The 18,425-nt window shown below is 40.3% G+C and overlaps 1 protein-coding gene across 23 annotated transcripts in view; it reads right to left on the reverse strand.

Annotated features, from left to right (window-relative positions):
• Positions 1 to 5,896: 5,896 nt before the first annotated feature.
• The window catches only part of celf2 (cugbp, Elav-like family member 2), a 210,693-nt gene continuing 198,164 nt past the window's right edge, over positions 5,897 to 18,425 (reverse strand). For 12 of the 23 annotated variants that reach the window (XM_047575016.1, XM_047575029.1, XM_047575014.1 and 9 more), the window contains 4 exons: positions 18,129 to 18,308; positions 15,679 to 15,822; positions 12,668 to 12,840; positions 5,897 to 10,559 (listed from right to left, as the gene is read on the reverse strand). In XM_047575016.1, the coding sequence (XP_047430972.1) occupies positions 12,713 to 12,840; positions 15,679 to 15,822; positions 18,129 to 18,308 (452 nt within the window). In that variant the 3' untranslated portion in view covers positions 5,897 to 10,559; positions 12,668 to 12,712. Of the gene's footprint in view, positions 10,560 to 12,667; positions 12,841 to 15,678; positions 15,823 to 18,128; positions 18,327 to 18,425 lie in introns of all 23 variants that reach the window. The other 11 variants (XM_047575017.1, XM_047575013.1, XM_047575012.1 and 8 more) reach the window with 1 other exon arrangement.

Here is an 18,425-nt window from a genome sequence, read left to right on the forward strand (position 1 = left end):
GCTATCCTATATGGTCTCAGGTAATGTTTTACTGTAGCAGATGGTTATGAGCAACATTAAATTGGGTATGTACGAGAATTTTAAGAGTAATAATTTGTCATTTCCCATCTGGCAACACCTACTACAGTCCACTCTTCTATTGAAATCAATTGCAAAAATGTTTACCGGAACCTTAAATGCAATATTTTAAGGTCATTTTCGAAAGGTCTAACAGGAAATAAGAAATAAGTTTTTATGTCTAAGAAGATTCTCCAGTCATGGTACATCTAAAAGAAAAGCTAAACCAAAAGCAACTGAACTTGTTGTTATTGAACTTCTTTGGAAATAACTTTAACTTAATCTGCTTAAGAAACCGTAGTACATAATCGTGAGCTATAGGTGAGCACCACCCACAAAACAACATCAACAACAACAACAACAAAGGAAAGGTGCATAGTTAGTAGTTGGGACTAGTTTGATTCTGAAGTTTGGATTCCGGGTGACGGGAAGGTGCAGTACAGTCATTCTGGACACTAGTGCACTAGATCACACTCATGAAATGCATTCTGGGATAACTGGTTGCACCAAGTCCGCACAAGTTACCCCCAGATTAATCTGTGCAAAATCACATCTGGTTATCTGGACTCTTCTTGGTCAGATGTGACTTGAAATCCGAATGGGCAGTGACGGATGACGTTTAACAAATCCACAAGAACTAAACTACAGATAAAGACGCATCAAAAAACTACAAAACACACTCAAACAAATCCTGATGCTTTTGGTTTAAATTCCACCATCATACTAAACATAATGTAAAATAAAAAGCAGAAGGAATGTCAACGGCTCGCTCCCGGTTTATTCATCCACAGCCCTGGTGTGGAGCAAAGGTCTTTAATTCTTACCATTTTTCTCCACGTTTAAAACATTCTGGTGCGTATCTGCAGGTTAATGACTGAGCTGTCTCAAATGGCAGTGTAACAAGTAAAAATATGCAGAAGCACTCACAGTCTGTGGCAGAGATCAAACACAGATTTGAGATCCGGCCCGACCCCCAAACACCAGCAAGGCAATAAAAGACCTAATAAAGGCCACCCTACAACGTGCTAATCTCATCAAAGAGCAAAAGACACAGGTCACATTCTGTTTTGCATCAGCAGCACAGTGTCTCCGTCCAAGTCAGACATGTGGCTTTTTCAAGTCACAGCGTTCTGGTTTTTCTCCCTGTCGACACAAGATGGCAGCATCGTCTCACCTGACTCCCGGTGCACGCATTCATTCCTTCACTAACAGTTTTATTTCTGATGTATTTCCTCTGTTTCCTCCGTGTGCTGCCAACAAGCTCAAGCATTGCACAAGCTTAACAATTTAGTGAATATTTTGTCTAACAATGGGGGGGAATGAGTCACTTTAGTTCTTCAAAGGAATGCAGAAGAAAAGGGGGGAGGGCTACGTTAGAGGGGGGCGAAAAAAAGCCCTTTACCAGGCTTTTCTTTGATCAACACTATAATTTAATTACCTGCACAAAGAAAAGAGACTTTATTTGGAATTATTTCACTTTTATTTTTTGAGCAGGGCGCGGTAGACTCAAAGAGACGTCAAGAACAGCGGCTCTCCTCTTTCCCTTTGAGAGGTGAAGTAGATGAAAATGATAAAATAATTAAAGTGGAAAAAGGGAGTGATGGTAAATATGCAATTTTAGGTTTGTCGTGCAAATTTTGGGCTCAAAATCTTTAGCTGATTGCCTAAAATGAAGCATTTATTTAAGAACAATTTACTTTTCCACATGTTCATTGCATATTTTAGTTTTTTTTTTTTCCTGAAGTGTCTTTTAATTTTTTCTGCTTCACACACAGTTTTGAGCAAATGCTCTGTGAAGGTTTGCACCGAGAGCTAAATAATTCTTCCATCATGAGACTAAGGGTTTGTGCGCTGTGCTTCCATAACAGGTAGAAAATGTGAGAGCGCGCCGAAATCCATTTTCACCCCCTGTGAATGAAGAGCGTCCTTGTGTGAAAAGTGGAATCAGAAATGAAGAGAATACACATCCCGGCCATGACCTTGGGAGTCCTCGGTTGCCATTATGTGCCTGATGTTGTTGTGGCCGAGGGGAAAATTGCTTCTTCCCCGAACGGCAGCATCCTGCAAATATACTGTTTTGAAACTCTAATGCGTGCGGTGAAAAACCTCCGCCGACCTCTGACCCTCTTCCTTCACGGAGGTAACTCCCTCTGAAATAATCTGGTCGCTTCCTGCCGTGGCGTCGGCCTCCGCTGGCGGTTAATCTCAATTAGCTCGAATCAAACAGCTCTCTTCAATTTCCTCTTCGGTGCATCCGTCTGGTTTCTCGCAGGAAGGGAGTCTCCGTTTGTTCCCAGGCCTCTGTGGCTCGTCTGGTTTCTCCTCTCTCGCTTGAAACCTTGAATAATGCACTTGTTGCTCCTCTTTACCTGCATTTAAATCGTCTCTCAGTAACTCCGGCATGTCTCGGCGAGTGCGACTCCTCTATTTTCATTTGCAAACTGTGCTGCCTTCGTGTTATTGATCCACTATCGCTGCTGTCTACCCTCTATAAATAGTCTGGCATCGATTGCGGGATTTATTCGCGTGTTATTCATTGAACGCGGCTGAGAGGCTTTATGATGGGTGTTTCTAAGGTTTTCTCCGCTTGATGAAAATCTCTGAGGCACCTGTTAGGGTTAGGTGGACACGTTTATCTCACAGTCATACGAGAAAATGTATTAAATTGTCTATTATGCCTTTCTCTTCCAATGCGACATTCATTCTGCCCTGATCTGAAGACTCTGCTGCATCAGGGCCAAAACATCAAGGCTCCAGCACAGATTCTTTCTAGAAGCTAAGACTCATGAACAATATGCTCAAGACCTGACGTGGCCCCCCCGCCATCTATTGCTCCATTGTCAGCTATCATTTTAGTTTTTGTTGTTTTTTTTGCATGCATTGCATTTGCAGCATGTTATTGCACACTTTAGCTTTTCATCACTGCGCCATTTTATACTTTTATATTCTTTTCATTCTATTTTAAATTTAATTTTATCCCCATATGTATGACAATAAAGAACCTTGACCTTTTTTTTTGTGATTGAAATAGAGGCTGCGCAACCTCAGATATTTGAAATCCTTAACATGAATACGTGCGCTGAGAACAGACGGCTCACGTGCTACATACTGTGAGCTGCACGTATGTATAGCCTGTATAAAAACAGCACCGTCAGTAGCATTTAATAGTACTCCACAGCGTGATGTTTGACGGGATAGTGTAGCTTTCTCCGTGCACTGCAGCAAAAGGTCTAATAACTTTGGCAAATTGTTGATGTGCAGCCGCAAGAAGTGGATTTGTACCATTACTCTGCTAGCGTTAGTATCTTTTGAGATGGATTTCAGGAGTACTTTGTTCCACGCACCTGATGAACTGCTGCTAGTTTGCTGCAACCACCCTTATCCGTCTTCTAGGAGGCGTCCATGTTGTTGTTGTCGTCATGTGATCAGAGACTATGATGCTCAAAAGCGTCATCAGCACAGCAGAAAAAGTCGACAAACTAACTGGTGAACGAGTCCGTTCAAACCCCTACACTGAAGAAACTGTGATGCATCTCAAATATTGCGTCCGACCGCGTCGCTCTTACCTCGAATCCCGGCCGCCTTCGCACGCCTCTTCCCACGGAAGAAAAGCACCGTTCACATTTTTATCCGAGCATGGTGTGACCTGAAAACATTCCCATCCTGGCTGCGTTTCTCATTTTAAAAGTGGATAAAAGCCAGACACACGTTGACAGTAATAAAGGTGTAACGTTATCCGTCCATAGGTCGGATCCGCAGAGTGAAGGTGGTTTATTGTGCGCCTTGCCTGAACCACACAATCAATATTTAATAACAGACGTGGCGAACTGGTGCAGCAGTGAAAGGATAAGGTAAAACTTTAAAGCTGTGCAGGTTGCAGCTTTGAAGTGAGGCTTTCCTGCGCATTGTCTGACGTCTTAGACCGATATTGAAAGTTTTGAGAAGCAGCCAGTGTCGTCCCCGTCTCCCCACGTTTCGAAGGACCTCGGTTTTTTGTCCCTTCAAATCTCTCTTTTAATTTATTTAAATGTGTCAAAACCTGCCTCGGATTCTGTGAATGAAAGGTGAAAACTTTGACCTTTGACTTCTCTTTCCTCTCTCTCTTTCTACTGGGGATGCAGTTGTGACGGTGAGACAGTACGGGAGTGGATTGGACACAGAGTAGGACATACAGTGGACAGGTCTCGCCCAGGACAGCGGACAGCACGGGAGGGAGGACAGCGTAGGCCAGGACCCCCGGTAAGGGAACCGTTAATTGTGCCTTGACCCAGCAAATTTGACACAAGACACATTAAATTTAACAGTCCTCAGCTGTACTAAATTAAATAAAAATATTCTGTAAATGGGCTTCAAGGTAGGATTCTGCAATTTGGGAAATATGTTCACTTATTTTCTTGCCAAGACTGTCAACCGGTTAGATGGAAGGGTCCTGAAAAATCTAAAATATTCCTGGATTAATACGTGTGAGGAAAATAAGAAATCCATTAATGCTCTCGAAGGAAACATTCAGCAGTTTGGGAAATATGCACAGTTGTTTGTCGATTAGCTTAGTTTAGCATTAAGACTGGAAACAACTAGCTTAACTCTTTCCTAAAACCTCTCAGTAAAAGGAACATCACAGATTTATTAAAAAAGGAAATCTATTCTCGGGGAGGTGTTTGCAAGTGTGTTAGCTACTCATTGTAGTTTGCTAACACAAGCTAGCTATCATTACTAGCTACATACTACTTTGTCATGGGGAAATTGTATGTTTTTAGATAGCTGAAAGACTTTTATTAGTGTTTCAGCCTCTAATACAAGTATAAAGAAAGAAGCCCTCATTTTCTTTTGAGCACAAACAAGCTTTCAAACTAGCTTGACAGAAGCTAGCTAGAGAAACGCTTGCACAAGGACTAACACAACTAGCTAGCAAGTTTACCAGCTAACTTGTGTACTCAACTTTGACAAGTGCTAACCAAACTAGCTAGCAAAGATGTTGGCAGGCATTTTACGGTATTTTCTTTTCAAAAAGAGGCCGACATTAGCAAGAAAAGCTAGCTATACAAGAGGGTTACCTAGGCAACAGGGGCCTCGATCATCCACAGAGAAACACAAAATCAATGTAAACATGTTTGAGGCTCTAGTAGAACAAAATTCCAGACAAGTTTGAAATTGTTTCAAAGTTTGAGTTTGACACAGGCAGCGAGATGAACTAATCCAAAACTTTGTCAGACGCTAACCACACTAGCTAGCAAAGACGAGACTAGCTAGCAGGCTAATGCTAATTTGTGTGAGCCCAAACGGGCATTTTCTTTTCAAAAAGAGGCCGACGATAGCAGGAAGAGCTAGCTATACAAGAGGGTTACCTAGGCAACAGCTAGCTAGCTACAAAGAGGTGGACAACAAGCAAATTGCTAGCTGTCTAGTAGCATTTTAGGACAGGTGCTAATTCTTTTCCTCCTAACAGTAATGTGAATAAGCATATTTCCCAAATATTTGCACTTTTTCTTTTCTTAGCATTTTTTGGGGGGGAGATTTAAATGTTTTGTGTTTTTTTTTTTTTCATCTGGTCGACTGTCGCGCAGCAACTTGGGCTACACAGTAATATACATACAAACACCTCGATGTATATTCACTATGTTTCGGTGAGAACAGCATAGTGAGTTGGCACTGGCGATGGAGTCAACTTTACTATGTGGTCAAAACAGAAAACACGAACATGAGGAAGAAAGAGACGACAAGAGAGAGAGAGAGAGAAGAGAGAGAAGAGAGAATAAGATGAGCGAATGGTCGGGGAGAGGTTGAGAAACAGTACGACATCAGACAGCCACTGGAACATAACAACACAGAGAGAGACAAGTATTAGGAAAAATGGTTTAATATAGGAGACAGAAGCAAAAAACTGCATCACACAAGAACATACGTTTACAAAAATAATTCTGACTGCTTCAGCTACACAGTTAGTTCACAGAGAAGGACAGAGAAACCGGAAAAATCTAAACAGCTAAAAGCAAAAAATCTTCTAATTAGTTGATCTCTTTATTAAACTAATACATTAAACCACTGAAGGTGACTAAATATTTCTATTCCTTCTTTTTCTATAATTGTCTTATCGTGTAGACGGCACAATACAGAAAGTCATAAATGAAACTTACCGCTGCTGTATAGACAAACTCGCTAGAACTATTTATAAAGCAAAAAAAAATGAAAGGTCTTGACGCTCACCTAGCCTCTGTTTTTCGGGAAAGAAACTAAAAAAGAAACAAAGAAAAAAGAAAGGAAAGGAAAGGAAGAACACTCAAGTGAGGAAAAAGAAGTGAAAGAAATAAAGCCAAAGATCTCCTAGAAAATCTTATATCAAAAGCCAACTTCCTTGACGCCAACTAGAAATCATACTCGGGGACCAGTCAGGGGTCAGGCCACACCACCAGGCCAGACAGCTTTTTTTTTTCTAAGATTTTTTTTTTTTTTTTTTTTTTTTTTGATGTATCCTTTAATCTCCAGTATAAAAAATTCCACTGGTACAAAATGCATAATTACAATCAGTTGTAGAAATAGGAAAGCCTGCATTTTTTTTTTTTTTTTTTTTTTTTTTTGTACTTTTCAAATCCCATCCAGTGACAGATTTCGAAGTGTTGTCAAACAAACATACATCACGCTTTACAGGATCCACTGAAATGCATTTGACTTTGGCTTCTCTCGAGACAATAACTTTGAAACTACTGGAAAAGAATCCGAGAATCGAAAAACAAAATTCAACAACAAGGATATTAATTAATAAGAAAAACAAAAAAAAATAATAATAATAATAGTAAACTTGGGATCATTTCTACAGACAACAAGCTTTGTTTTTTTTTTTTGTTTTCACGCCACGGAAAGAGAGAAACACACAAAACATTTTTTTTTCCTCAAAAAACTCGACATAATGCAAAGAAACGACAAGTTTGATTTTTTTTTTTTGTTGTTTTGTTTTCCTTTCAGATTTCATTGTTCGATAAATAGCACTTAAGATAATTAAGTAAAGAAGGAGAACAGAGAAGTGAACAGTGACAAGATAGAAAGGTTACAACGAGCATCAGGGCGATGACAGCCCCTGAGGCGAAGGCGCTCGGCAGGAACTTCCGCGGCCCTTTCGTTGTGCTTCCGACACCGAGAAACGAAGACGAAGACGGCGCAAATATCTGCGCGGCGCAAGTCGGTGAGATTTGGCGGCGATTTGGCAATTTTACTCGTGGACAAGTTAATAAAAAAAAAAAAAAAAAAAAGACATGTGTAGCCTCCACGCGTAACGATTAGAAAAAAAAAAAAAAAAAAAAAACGTGCAACGAGAAACCTGCTGGTTAGAAAACCGGTTGACTCCTCCGGGCGTACCAGCTTTTTTTTCCCGTACAGGTAGTTATGGCTGTTTGTGGCTCATGCACCTACTGCATTTGTTTTGATTCAGGAAGAGAAAAATAAATAAAAAATAAAAAGTCTGCTCGCCTCCCTCCTTGAGATCGACATAAAAGTTTGGTTTGGTCTTTGAGGGGATAATGAAAGCTGCTGCTGCCTTCATCTCCGGCGTGACCCCTCCTCCGCTTTTATTTCCCCTGTCGCCGTTCCAATAAGACGTCTCCTGTCCACACAGACCCTGTTTTTTTATTTTTTATTTTTTTATTTTTAATAAACCCCCTTGCTTTGGCCTAGGAGACAACAATCAGACAGGGGCGGGAGACAGACGCGATTTTCCAGCCTTTCTGCTCCTAAAACGATTGCGCGAAACCGACAGAAGTGGTAGGTTAACTGTGCACACATCACCGACAACTGACAACATCTTCTACTCTTATAATACTGGTACGACACTCCCTGGTTAAGGCGACTGGTGAGCTTCTGTAGAAAATAATGCTGCCTTTTTCTTTTTTTTTTTTGTTGATTTTTTTGATTTTTTTTTTTTGCTGCAGACCGTAAACTAGGCTTTCAGGGAGTGGGGCGGGGGGTTTAGTGGGGAAACAGTTGGGTGCGGGTGGGGCAGTTGAGTAGACCGACAACACTGTGCCATGTAAACGGCTCGACTATATGAGAATGTCAGTAACACACTTTGGCATCTAAAACACGATTTTGGCCCGAAACACCACGAGACTCACGTATGGAGAAAAAAAAGATCCAAAAAAATACAAACTAAATCTTGCTCGGGAACATCCGGCCTCTCGATGACTCCCGGCGACGCCGTGTGCTTTTTTTTTTTTTTTTTTTTTGTCTTCTCTCCCCCTACTTCTTTTAAAAGACTTGGCGAATTCTTGCCCTGTGCTTACATCATACGAAAAAGGATGAGGTGTAATGATCCTCGCCATCGGGAACGGGCGAACGGCGACCGCGGGTGTTTTGAAGTCAACAACAAAAAAAAAAAAAAAAAAAAAAAAAAAAAGGTGATTTTGGAGATGTAAGGCTTTCGACTGGCGCCTCAGTTTTTATGGTGAAGAACAATCAGAAACAACGCGCCGCACACGTAGCGAGACGCTAATCGAGAGACAGCAGGAAGTGCAAAGTTTTCGTGGTAAGGCTTCGATGAGCGCGGCGGCTGAACAGTGGCGAGACGTTAGCTGGAGACGCGCGTGGTCGGCCGCTAGCGGTCGCTGCAGAGGCTTTTCACGCTCAGGGGCTCTCACGCACAACAACAAAGTAAAAACCGTGAGGTCTGCACGAAGAGTGTGTGTGCATGTGTGTTTGTGTGTGTGATGACACATGGGCACTTTTTTTTTTGTCCTTTTTTTGTTTTAAACATCTTTACAAAGAAAAAAAAAAGCAAACATGACATTTTCAGGCAACAAGACCACAGAATAGCAAGTTAACAAACTCTTTTTTTTTTTAAATCTATATATTTTTTTTTAAATATGAGGGATCCATACAAAACACTTAATAATAAAATACCCATGTTATCAAATAATTTTTCACAAGAAATACACTGACGCGCTAGGCAGGAAGTACCCTCAGAATTTGGCACTGAACTCCACACGAATCGTTTTTTTTCTTTATAAGACATTTTGCCGAACAACAAAAACACACCTAAATATTGTTTCCCACGAGAGAAATAAAATAATAATGACATTGATGCTTCACAAGCTGACATTTATATATATATATATATATATATATAGATATAGATATATTTATATTTATATATATTTTTAGGAATTTTCATATAGCTAATTAACCAACAAGAAATTTAGCAAATAGGGACTCCTTTAAAAAAGAAAAGAAAAATTAAAAAAGAAAACTATTATAGTAATATGAAAGGCTTTGTCTATTGTTCAAGTAAACTGATTTTTTAGTCTTCTCTTGAAAAAACATGAGACATTTAAGACCGTTAGACTTGTGATGAAACCACAACTAAACTCACGAGAAGCACCGACGTTAACGCGGGTTTACAGGTATCTTGGTAATTACTTCTTTTTTCCTCTATACATTTAAACAGTAGAAAATATAGGTCATTTCATCATGTGCATTTAAACCACGGATTGTCTATCTGTGAGTCAGTTCAGCAAAAGGTGACACAAGTAGGTAGCATTTCTCCCCCCCAAACAGGGCAAATGTCTTTTTTGTATTTTTTTTTTACCTTTAAACTACTCTAGAAAAAAGTGGTTCTATATATAGACTTTGAATGAGAAACAGAGCCACTTAAAATGGCCTTATCAAAAAACTTTACACTGCCTGAAAAATGTAAAAACCATTAGAGAGCTCTGAGAGAGTCTAATATTGATCAGACAGTTTTTATTCAAAACTGTTTGGAAGTAGTCTTATTTCTCAGAGAAACTGGCGCTGACTGCTTCTGGCCCGCGCTCTGGTTTTTATTTATTTATTTTTTCAAATAATTTTAAATTTTTTTTTTTTTATCTGTCCCTTCGGTGCCAGAAGCAAGATCGCGCGCCAATTCCTGTAGTGAACTTTCAAGTTTACTTTAAAAGAAGAAGAAAACAGAAAAGGACATCAAGCAAAAGAAAAAGAAAAAAATAACAAGAAAAACATACAGAATGGAAATCACTTTGCCACAGGTTGTTGTTTTTTCTCCAAACACAAAAAAAAAACACAAAAATTTTAGTTTTTCCTTAAAAAAATTTCATATGAATGCAGCTTTAATATATCTTTTTCACATTGATTCATTTCTCTAACCTCCCTGAAACCCTCCCAGAACAAAAAAACAAAACAAACAAATCCAAATGAGGTCACATGCAAAAAAACAACAACAAAAACTAAAAAACAAAAAACAAAAAAATTAAAAAAAAATCCAAAAAGTTCAAAAGGTCAGTAGGCGGCGGAGGAGGAGGAGGAGAACCAGGTTATGATCAGGTGAGCTCGGAAAAAAGACATCAGAAAAAACAATGACGGGGAAGGAGGAGGAGGAGGAGGAGGACGATGACACTTTTTTTTTGTTTGGTGGACATTTTTGTTTTCGTTTAAAGTTTTTTTTTTGTTTGTTTTATTTGTTTGGGACGCCACGGAGACATGCTAGGCAAACGATGAGCTAACAGGCATGGAGATGGGTTGTTCTAAAAGGGGGAAAGAAAAAACAGGGGAGAGGAGAGAGTTACACACAGAGAGCCAAAGCACCACACCACTACAGCATTTTTACTTTTTTCTTTTCTTTTTTTTTTTAAATCAGGAGAAACAACAAACAAACAACAACAACAACAAGGCAGAACAGCAACACCACTCACTGGTTTCATTGGCAATTTTTTTAAGCTTAATACTTAAATATTATAATTTTTTTTTGGCAATATAAAATGATATAAATGTTATATACTAACAGGCACATTCACTCAGTCACACGTAAACACACACACACACACACAAAAAAAAACAACAAACAAAAACAGAGAGCACCCAAAGCTTTTATCCATCGGATCCCGGATGGATGTTTTGGGAGAAAATTTTTGAAAATTTTTTGTTTGGGAGGGCAGGGCAAAACGGGGGGCCCGTACTTTCCGTATCTTTCTGTTTGGGGAAGGGGGGGCGGGGTCAGAAATTGGGCGTGGTCAGAAATTGGGTGGGGTCACGAACAAACAAAAAGACACTGAAACTGAAAAAAAAAATACTAAACGTAAAAAAAAAAACTAAACGCAAAGAAAAAAGATTCGACAAGTGAAGAAGAGGAAGAAGAAGAAGAAGTCCCACTACGAATGGAGAGAAAAGAGATGAATGGATGGATGGATGGATGGATGAATGGATGAACAGCACAGAGAAGTGTATGTGTGTTGGGAGGGGGGGCGTAATGGCGGCACTGAAAAAAAAAAAAAAAACATCAAGAAAACACCGGAGAACCCAATTCAACGAGACTTCTCCACGAGGGTCTACTTTTATGATGCTGTATACTTTATAGGAGTCCAATAACTTAACGGTAGGCAATAAATAAAATCCTTTTTTTTTCTCATCTGAGGCAGTAAAAATGTTGTATAAAAATAGAACTGCTTTTTTTACAAATAAAATTTACAGGCCTGTGGCTTTCTGTACTTTGAATTATTATTATTATTTTTTAAATCTTTCAACAAACATCAAGTATTTTCAGTTACCCCCTTAACCCATAAACTTTTTTTTTTTTAGTAGTAGTAGTAGTAGTAGTAGTAGTAGTAATAGTAGTTATAGCTTTCCTCAAATTCTGGATGTTATTTTGAAAATGTTCTGCATGCTGTGAGATCCCTTTCGCAAACAAAGACCAATGTGATCTGACCCAGATAAAGTAGATTTTTTTTTTAACTTCTGAGAAATAAAAAAAAATGTGAATAATTAAGACGTAGCTGGAGTGTGTGGTGGTTGTTGTTTTTTTTGTGTGTGTGGTGGAGTGTAGCTGTGCGGCAAGGCTGACGTCGCCGCTGACTATACTGTAAAGAGGCCACTTAACGTTTTGCTTGCCTTTTTGCTCCCGGGTTGCCGGCAGGCATAGAAGGGTTTTGAAGAAGCAGCGGCGGCCTGCAACCAACACCGCGGAGGTCAAAGGTCGAATGTGCATATCGGCGTGCGCGTCAAAAAACTAGGTTAAAAAAAAATGAAAATGGAACCTTCCGCCAGGTTTCAGGTTCACGAGAGAGAGAAAGAGGAGGATAAAAAATTATAATAAGAAAAAAGAAATCTAAAAATCATCATGGCTCCTTTGTCTATACCTCGGCTCTGACTGTAACTAGTCCTCAAGAATGTATAAATATTCACTGAAAAAATTAAATAGGCAAACTTTTTATTCTTAAAAAAAAAAAGAAGAAAAAAAAAGTTACTCGAGATAGCTACTTCCTTCCATTAGTAAAAAAAAAAAAAAAAAAAAAAATTGCACAAAGTAATGGTGGTAATGGAAGCGTTCATGTGTGTCAAAAATAAGTATAATAAATAATAATACTTGAAAGCTAAAATAATTAAAAAAAATCTTCAAGAAAAAAAGCAAAAAAAAATTAAAATAAAAACAAAAAAAAAAAAGGCGTGTCTCACTCAGGGTGGTTGTAGGTCGTCTCCCTCTCCCTCCCACATCCCCTCCCTTCAGCCCCTCAATCCCCAAACCCCAAACCCCAAACCCCTACCCGAGTCCCTGTGTAGAGAGGTCGTGGCTCGGTTTGCTGTTTGTTTGTTTTTTTGTTTTTTTTTGTTTGTTTTCTTTTTCTGTGGGGGGACTTACCCTAGCAGTGCTAACATGGGGAGCAGATAGACCCTAGTGCTAAGATCAGTACGGTTTGCTGTCATTCTTGGAGCGCTTCAGCTGCACCTTCAGCCGCTTCATGCCGATCTGGAAGCCGTTCATGGCCTGGATGGCTGCCTGTGCCGACACTGGATTGTCGTAGCTGACGAAGCCTGCGGAGAGGGTAGGAAATTAGAAGGAATTAGAATAACCACTGCGAGAGGATGCAGAATGCAAACCTAGCTAGTACGCCATCAGTTAAGAAGATGGCACAGCCAATGTTTGCATGCTAGCTAGCAACATTAGCAACGATAGGTACTGCGGCTTTCAAATGGGGTTGTGTTTTACAGTCCCAACCAGGAAAGTTGATGTCGACAGCTTCAATTTTTCATTGAAGTGCAACTTCACGAGATGTGGTCGGCGTACTGAGACAGTAAGTTTAGAATCTAACAGCATTAGCTTGCTAACGGTACACGTTACCACTTGCAGCATCTTTCTGTTCACAACTTAACTTGGTGACCACAATCTCATGAAGAACAAAAGGAGTGAACCTAGCCACAGATTTCAAGCCTTGAATGTTTGGCATTTTGGCTGCCTCCATTTTTTATTTTTATTTTTTTTTAATGTGACAGAGATATGGAGGACAGCTAGCTGGATGTAGCCACATTCAGTTCTTACCAGAACATACAGAGGGACACAACCTCTGCACTCAACTGGTCCTAAAACCAATCAGAGCAAGTTCGTTGTAGACAAAATCCACTCTCTCCACAGGAGATAGTGATTATGTGTACGTTTATGCCTCAAAAATATCTGTCGGTGGGAAAGTTTGTGTGGTTTCCAAGCTACAGGACATAGCATGCACGCTCATCTGAAGAAGACTTAGCACTAGCATACCATAAACTAACCAGGAAAGTCAGAAGTAGGGTAGTTTTCTCATAGACCTCTGTATAACGCATTCCATTTGAAGGCAGCACTGAATGATGCCACAAATCCACATCCTGTATTTTGTAATCCTTTAAGTTTCGAGACCTCCACAATAACTGGAAAACTCCAAGTAGCTTGGATGAGTGGTTAAGTGATATACAATGACCTGGGTGACTGAGACAGACTTAAGTTTCTAAAGTGTTCTTTGAGGACTAGCAAGCTAGCAATCTTCACCTTTGTTTGCTAATTTCTCAGGAAAGACTCAAGTCGTACACGTGTTTAATTTGTATTTTACCAGATTTAGAAACATGCTAGTCAACCAGACCTGGAACGACCGGTGGCATAATGAGAAAAAGTTGTATTCTTTAGTTTGTATATCCCCGTAATGACTGAATTCTCAGGTCAACAATCGAAACTTTTATGCCACAAAGAAGTGCTGCAGATTCCCCAATAACCTTCACGTTCCTGTTTATTTACAGCAGCGAAAAATACCTCCAAATGAAGCTGGAACAATAAAATCCTACAGCGCTAGGCGCCTGTACGCTGTTTTGCTGTTTTCTGTCACTCAATATCTGATTTATCTGGATTACATTTGCACCAAATCATAAGACAGTGAACTCTAAGCTGACAATTGCTTGGTCAAAATGTCAAAATAAAGCTTCCGGAGAAGCTACTGTGGTTATTTTTTGAGTTTTATTCTTCTGCTGCCTTCCAAAAAGTCATCTATGGGCACACTCCACTACCCCTCTGTAATATCCGCGACCCCTAAACCCGACAGCAAACTCTTCGTCTCGCTTGTCTCCCAGTCTGACAAGTTTGCCTGGAAACATGCTTGATTTATTTCCGCTGAAGCCCTGGAATCGGATATGCATAATACGTAGGTTTCGTATGTTGCACGCGGCTGAAATTATATGCAAATGTAAATCTGTGCTTGCATTTCAGCCGGGCATTGTTACTTCTTTTCGTCCTCAACGTGGCAGCGGAGGAGGGGAAATGTTAGTATTGGAGGTAAAGGAGTCAAGGGCTGTCTGTTTTAGTCTGATTATTATATGATATGTTTTAAAGGATTCGAGTAGATCTGGTTTTACATACATAGTGCTTTCCAGTAAAAATATACATGATTTTACAGAGTAAAACTTTAAAGGCTGTTTTCTCAAAATGAGTTTTTTTCTGCTACTCTGAGCCAGAAATCTCCACTTCAGTATCACTTACACAAACCAAACTTTCCAGATTTATTCCTAACCACATCCTGCAGGTATTCACAGAGTTTTTTTTTTCATATATCATTCAGAGCCTGATTTATGTAACATTTTACTCCAAAAAAAACATGGCAAAAAATAGATTTCTTTTGGACTGTTGAGAGTATTTTGTGATTTATGGAGCGATAAAATGAGAAATCCAAAATCCCCTCTGTAAATACCTGGAAATCTAATATATTAACAAAAAGAAACAAGAATTCTGAACCTCACTTTAACCATTATTCAGATTTCTGTTCTGGAAATGTATGCAAATTAGTGCATATTTAAATAGATAACTCCTCATTTGCATATTTAAATATAAATTCACAAAAAATATTGTATTTATGTAAGTAATCAAGTGGAGAAGTTTCAAATATTCTGCCCTATTCACCTGTAGTGTCTCGCCTCATGTTCCCTGGAAAGAGTTTGTGAGTCATTGAGTTGAATTAGTTCATAAGGAGGATTTCCAAAAATAATTTTAGCAGCGAAGATGTTTTTAAACCCGACAGGAATATCACCCATTTAGAAAACTACCACAGTTCACACCGATAGACGATCCACTGAGGGATTCCTGAACATGAGACAGACGCAAAACTGGATATGTTTAGCCTGAAACTGGACGTCCGAGGACAACTCCACAGAAGACATTTTGATTATTTTTGGCTTTACGAGTGGCCGAGGAGAACTCGAGCTCATCCCCAACGCTTTAACGTCACATGGGACGGATCCTGCAGGTGTTTCTGCAGCTTTTTGCTCAGTGGAACGATCTCTCTTTGAGGGATTCGACCCGTGAACAGCTAGTAAAAAAATAACTGCATTCCCTCCTCCTCCACCCTCCACCCCACCTACCGAAGCACTTGCTAAGGTTTGTCTGTTTGTCGATGAAGACTTTGGCAGAGACCACGTTTCCGAAAGGCATGAACATCTGCAGTATGTCCTGGTCTCCAAACTCCTGGGGCAGGTGGTAGATGAACAGGTTGGCACCTTCTGGACCTGTTGGGATGTTAAGCAGAGTGGATATATACACACATATATATATTTATATATAAGGTCAGAGCGGCTTTTATTTATTTATTTTTTTAAATTTCCGTTGAAGTAGAAGCACAGGGAGCAGGAGGAGGAGGAGGAGGAGGAGGAGGAGGTGGAGGAGGGGGACGAGGAGGTAGCGCTGCTTTGTGGCGCCCGGCGCTGCTACGCTGTCGTCATAGGAACGGGAGCTCAAGCACACCGCTTAGCACAATATCGCATGACCTTGGGTTTGTTATTGCTTTTAAACAACATTCTGCAATTGTGCTGAACATTCAACAAAGATGAAAGCTTTCGGCTCCCATTTAATAATTATATTTCGGCTCGGCGCGAACAAAAGCGGCTCCCTCGCTTTTGATTTAGTCATTCTTTCAGCTGCATGTCGTCTCTCTTGAGAGGGGTCACAGGTCGCCACCCCCCCCCCCCCCCCCCCCCTAAATCCATCGTGCATCCTAATAATCCTAATAGGTCAGATCTCTCAGGATCATTTAATATTCTCTCTGCTGATAAACGAAGCAGCGTACGGAGCCGCATTTCTTTTGTCTCCCTGGAAGGTTCTGAACTCCCGGACGGACCGACGGAGGCGAAAAACATTCTTCTTTACAAATTTATCTTGGCCGGGAGCAGAGACGATGAGCAGAGCACAAACAAACAGTAATACGGCCCTGTTTGTTTTACTAGACGTTTCATCATCTGGTTTGTATTCAGGGCTGTCGTCTGAAGCTTTTTTTTTTTTGGGTGGGGGTTTATTTAACTACGGGTTCTGCGCGTAGGCGTGTATAGATTTATACGTGACCTCTAGATCAGTTAAGCTTGCAAAACTAGACTTTAATAGACCCAAACTGAAGTATTGGACACTGTAACTACATTTTAATTTACGGGTTCTTTGACTCTTGGCTCGCTGTTGTGCAGCTTTTCCTTAGTTTCTCCGTATTTTATTGATCCCTGATAAGGTTTTGACCAATCCATTCTTGCGTGGATTAGGTGTTTGCTCAAGGAATCTGAACCATGGACTTGGGGTTTGCAAACCTGTGACCCATCTGACCAGGTTGGTCCATTTGTGCTGGTATGAGCTGAGCCAAGTCCGGTTAGAGAAGGTATTCACAAAGCTGTTTGCACGACCCTAGGGTTAAGTTTGATTGCCCTGAGAACATTGCATGAATACTTTATTAATTATCAATTAGTGTGAAAGCATCCTGAAGGGCGCAGTCTTCTTCTGCAGCAGTTTCAGAATTTTTCCATGCTTGTCTCTGATACGCAAGCTACTATAGTAAATAAAATAAATTAATCAAAAAAAGACTGGGAATTCCTCCAGCTTTTGGTTGTTTATTTTTAAAAAAAAAAGAAATTACTGGTTTAAATCAGCTTTGGTCCTGGCCAATAAGCCTAGCTGAGGTTTTTTTTTTTTTTTTTTTTTAAGTGAAATTAATACAATTTAAAAAAGAAATTCTGCCAAATTCTGGTGAAGCTACAACAAACGAGACTCTACTTAGTACTTTTATATCTCAGCACTTAGTCTGGTTTAAAATCTCGTTGTACTTTCAACTGTAGAAAGTTTGCTCCACACATCAAAAATTTTTGGTGATTTATCCTTTTCTGTAAATTCCCAAAGTATAGAGGTTTTCAGGATGCGTCATCAGCGTGTCATCAATCCGGAAGTCGCCATGTTGGAGGCACTCGACAAGGTAAACAAAGCACACAGACTTGGAAACGTGGAAAATGGTAAATTATTGTTGTGTTTTTGGCTGGACCAACTGGGAAAACCATTTGGAATTGTATATACTGCCAAAAGTAATGCCACATGTGGCATTACTGACTTATACCTGATTCTGATCCCATTAGCATTAGCCTGTTGCAGTAGCAACATCGTTCTTAAAATGTAGAGCTAGAATCTGCTGTATTTCTCATCGTATTCCAGGAAAAAAGTCTGACCTTTATCAAAGGGAAAACTTAGACTGGATGAAGTCTGTAGGAATAACAGGTCAGTAGCTTGATAGCTACTTGTTAGCTAGAAAATTAGTTAAGAACTGCTGCTATGAACATTTCAATTACCTGATGATAAATGGGCCAAACACGATTTTCCGTCCGTTTCAGTCTTGTTTACCTTCCCAAGTGCCTCCAATATGGCGACTTCCGGACGGAAGATGAAAACCATCTATACTGTAGACGTCCTGGAGGCATCACTGAATTTGTGTTTAGGACAAAGCTCCGCTGTGCAACTTTAGCATCCAGCGGCGCTTAGGCCTGAACCCCCCTGGTGGCTGGTTACTGACCCTCTTTCTGGCTTCCGGCGGCCCCCTGCTGCTGCAGCAAGGACTGGCTGTAGAGGGTGGGCAGCGCGGCGGCTGCGTACTGCTGGATCCCTGAGTAAGCCTGCGTCAGCGCGTCCATGGTGCCCGCCGTCCCGTTGGTGAGCCCTGCGCCGCCCAGGCCTCCGTTTAGAGCCGCCATACCTGAGAGCATTTGAGCAACTTTACATAAAACCCAACAATAAAGAAAGAAGAGTGCACTTACTCATTAGCGCTCCCACCGAAGGTTGTGTTTTAACCAAACACACACAGAAAAAACAA

Source organism: Mugil cephalus, chromosome 22 (genome assembly GCF_022458985.1).
Source record: "Mugil cephalus isolate CIBA_MC_2020 chromosome 22, CIBA_Mcephalus_1.1, whole genome shotgun sequence".
Classification (NCBI taxonomy): domain Eukaryota; kingdom Metazoa; phylum Chordata; class Actinopteri; order Mugiliformes; family Mugilidae; genus Mugil; species Mugil cephalus.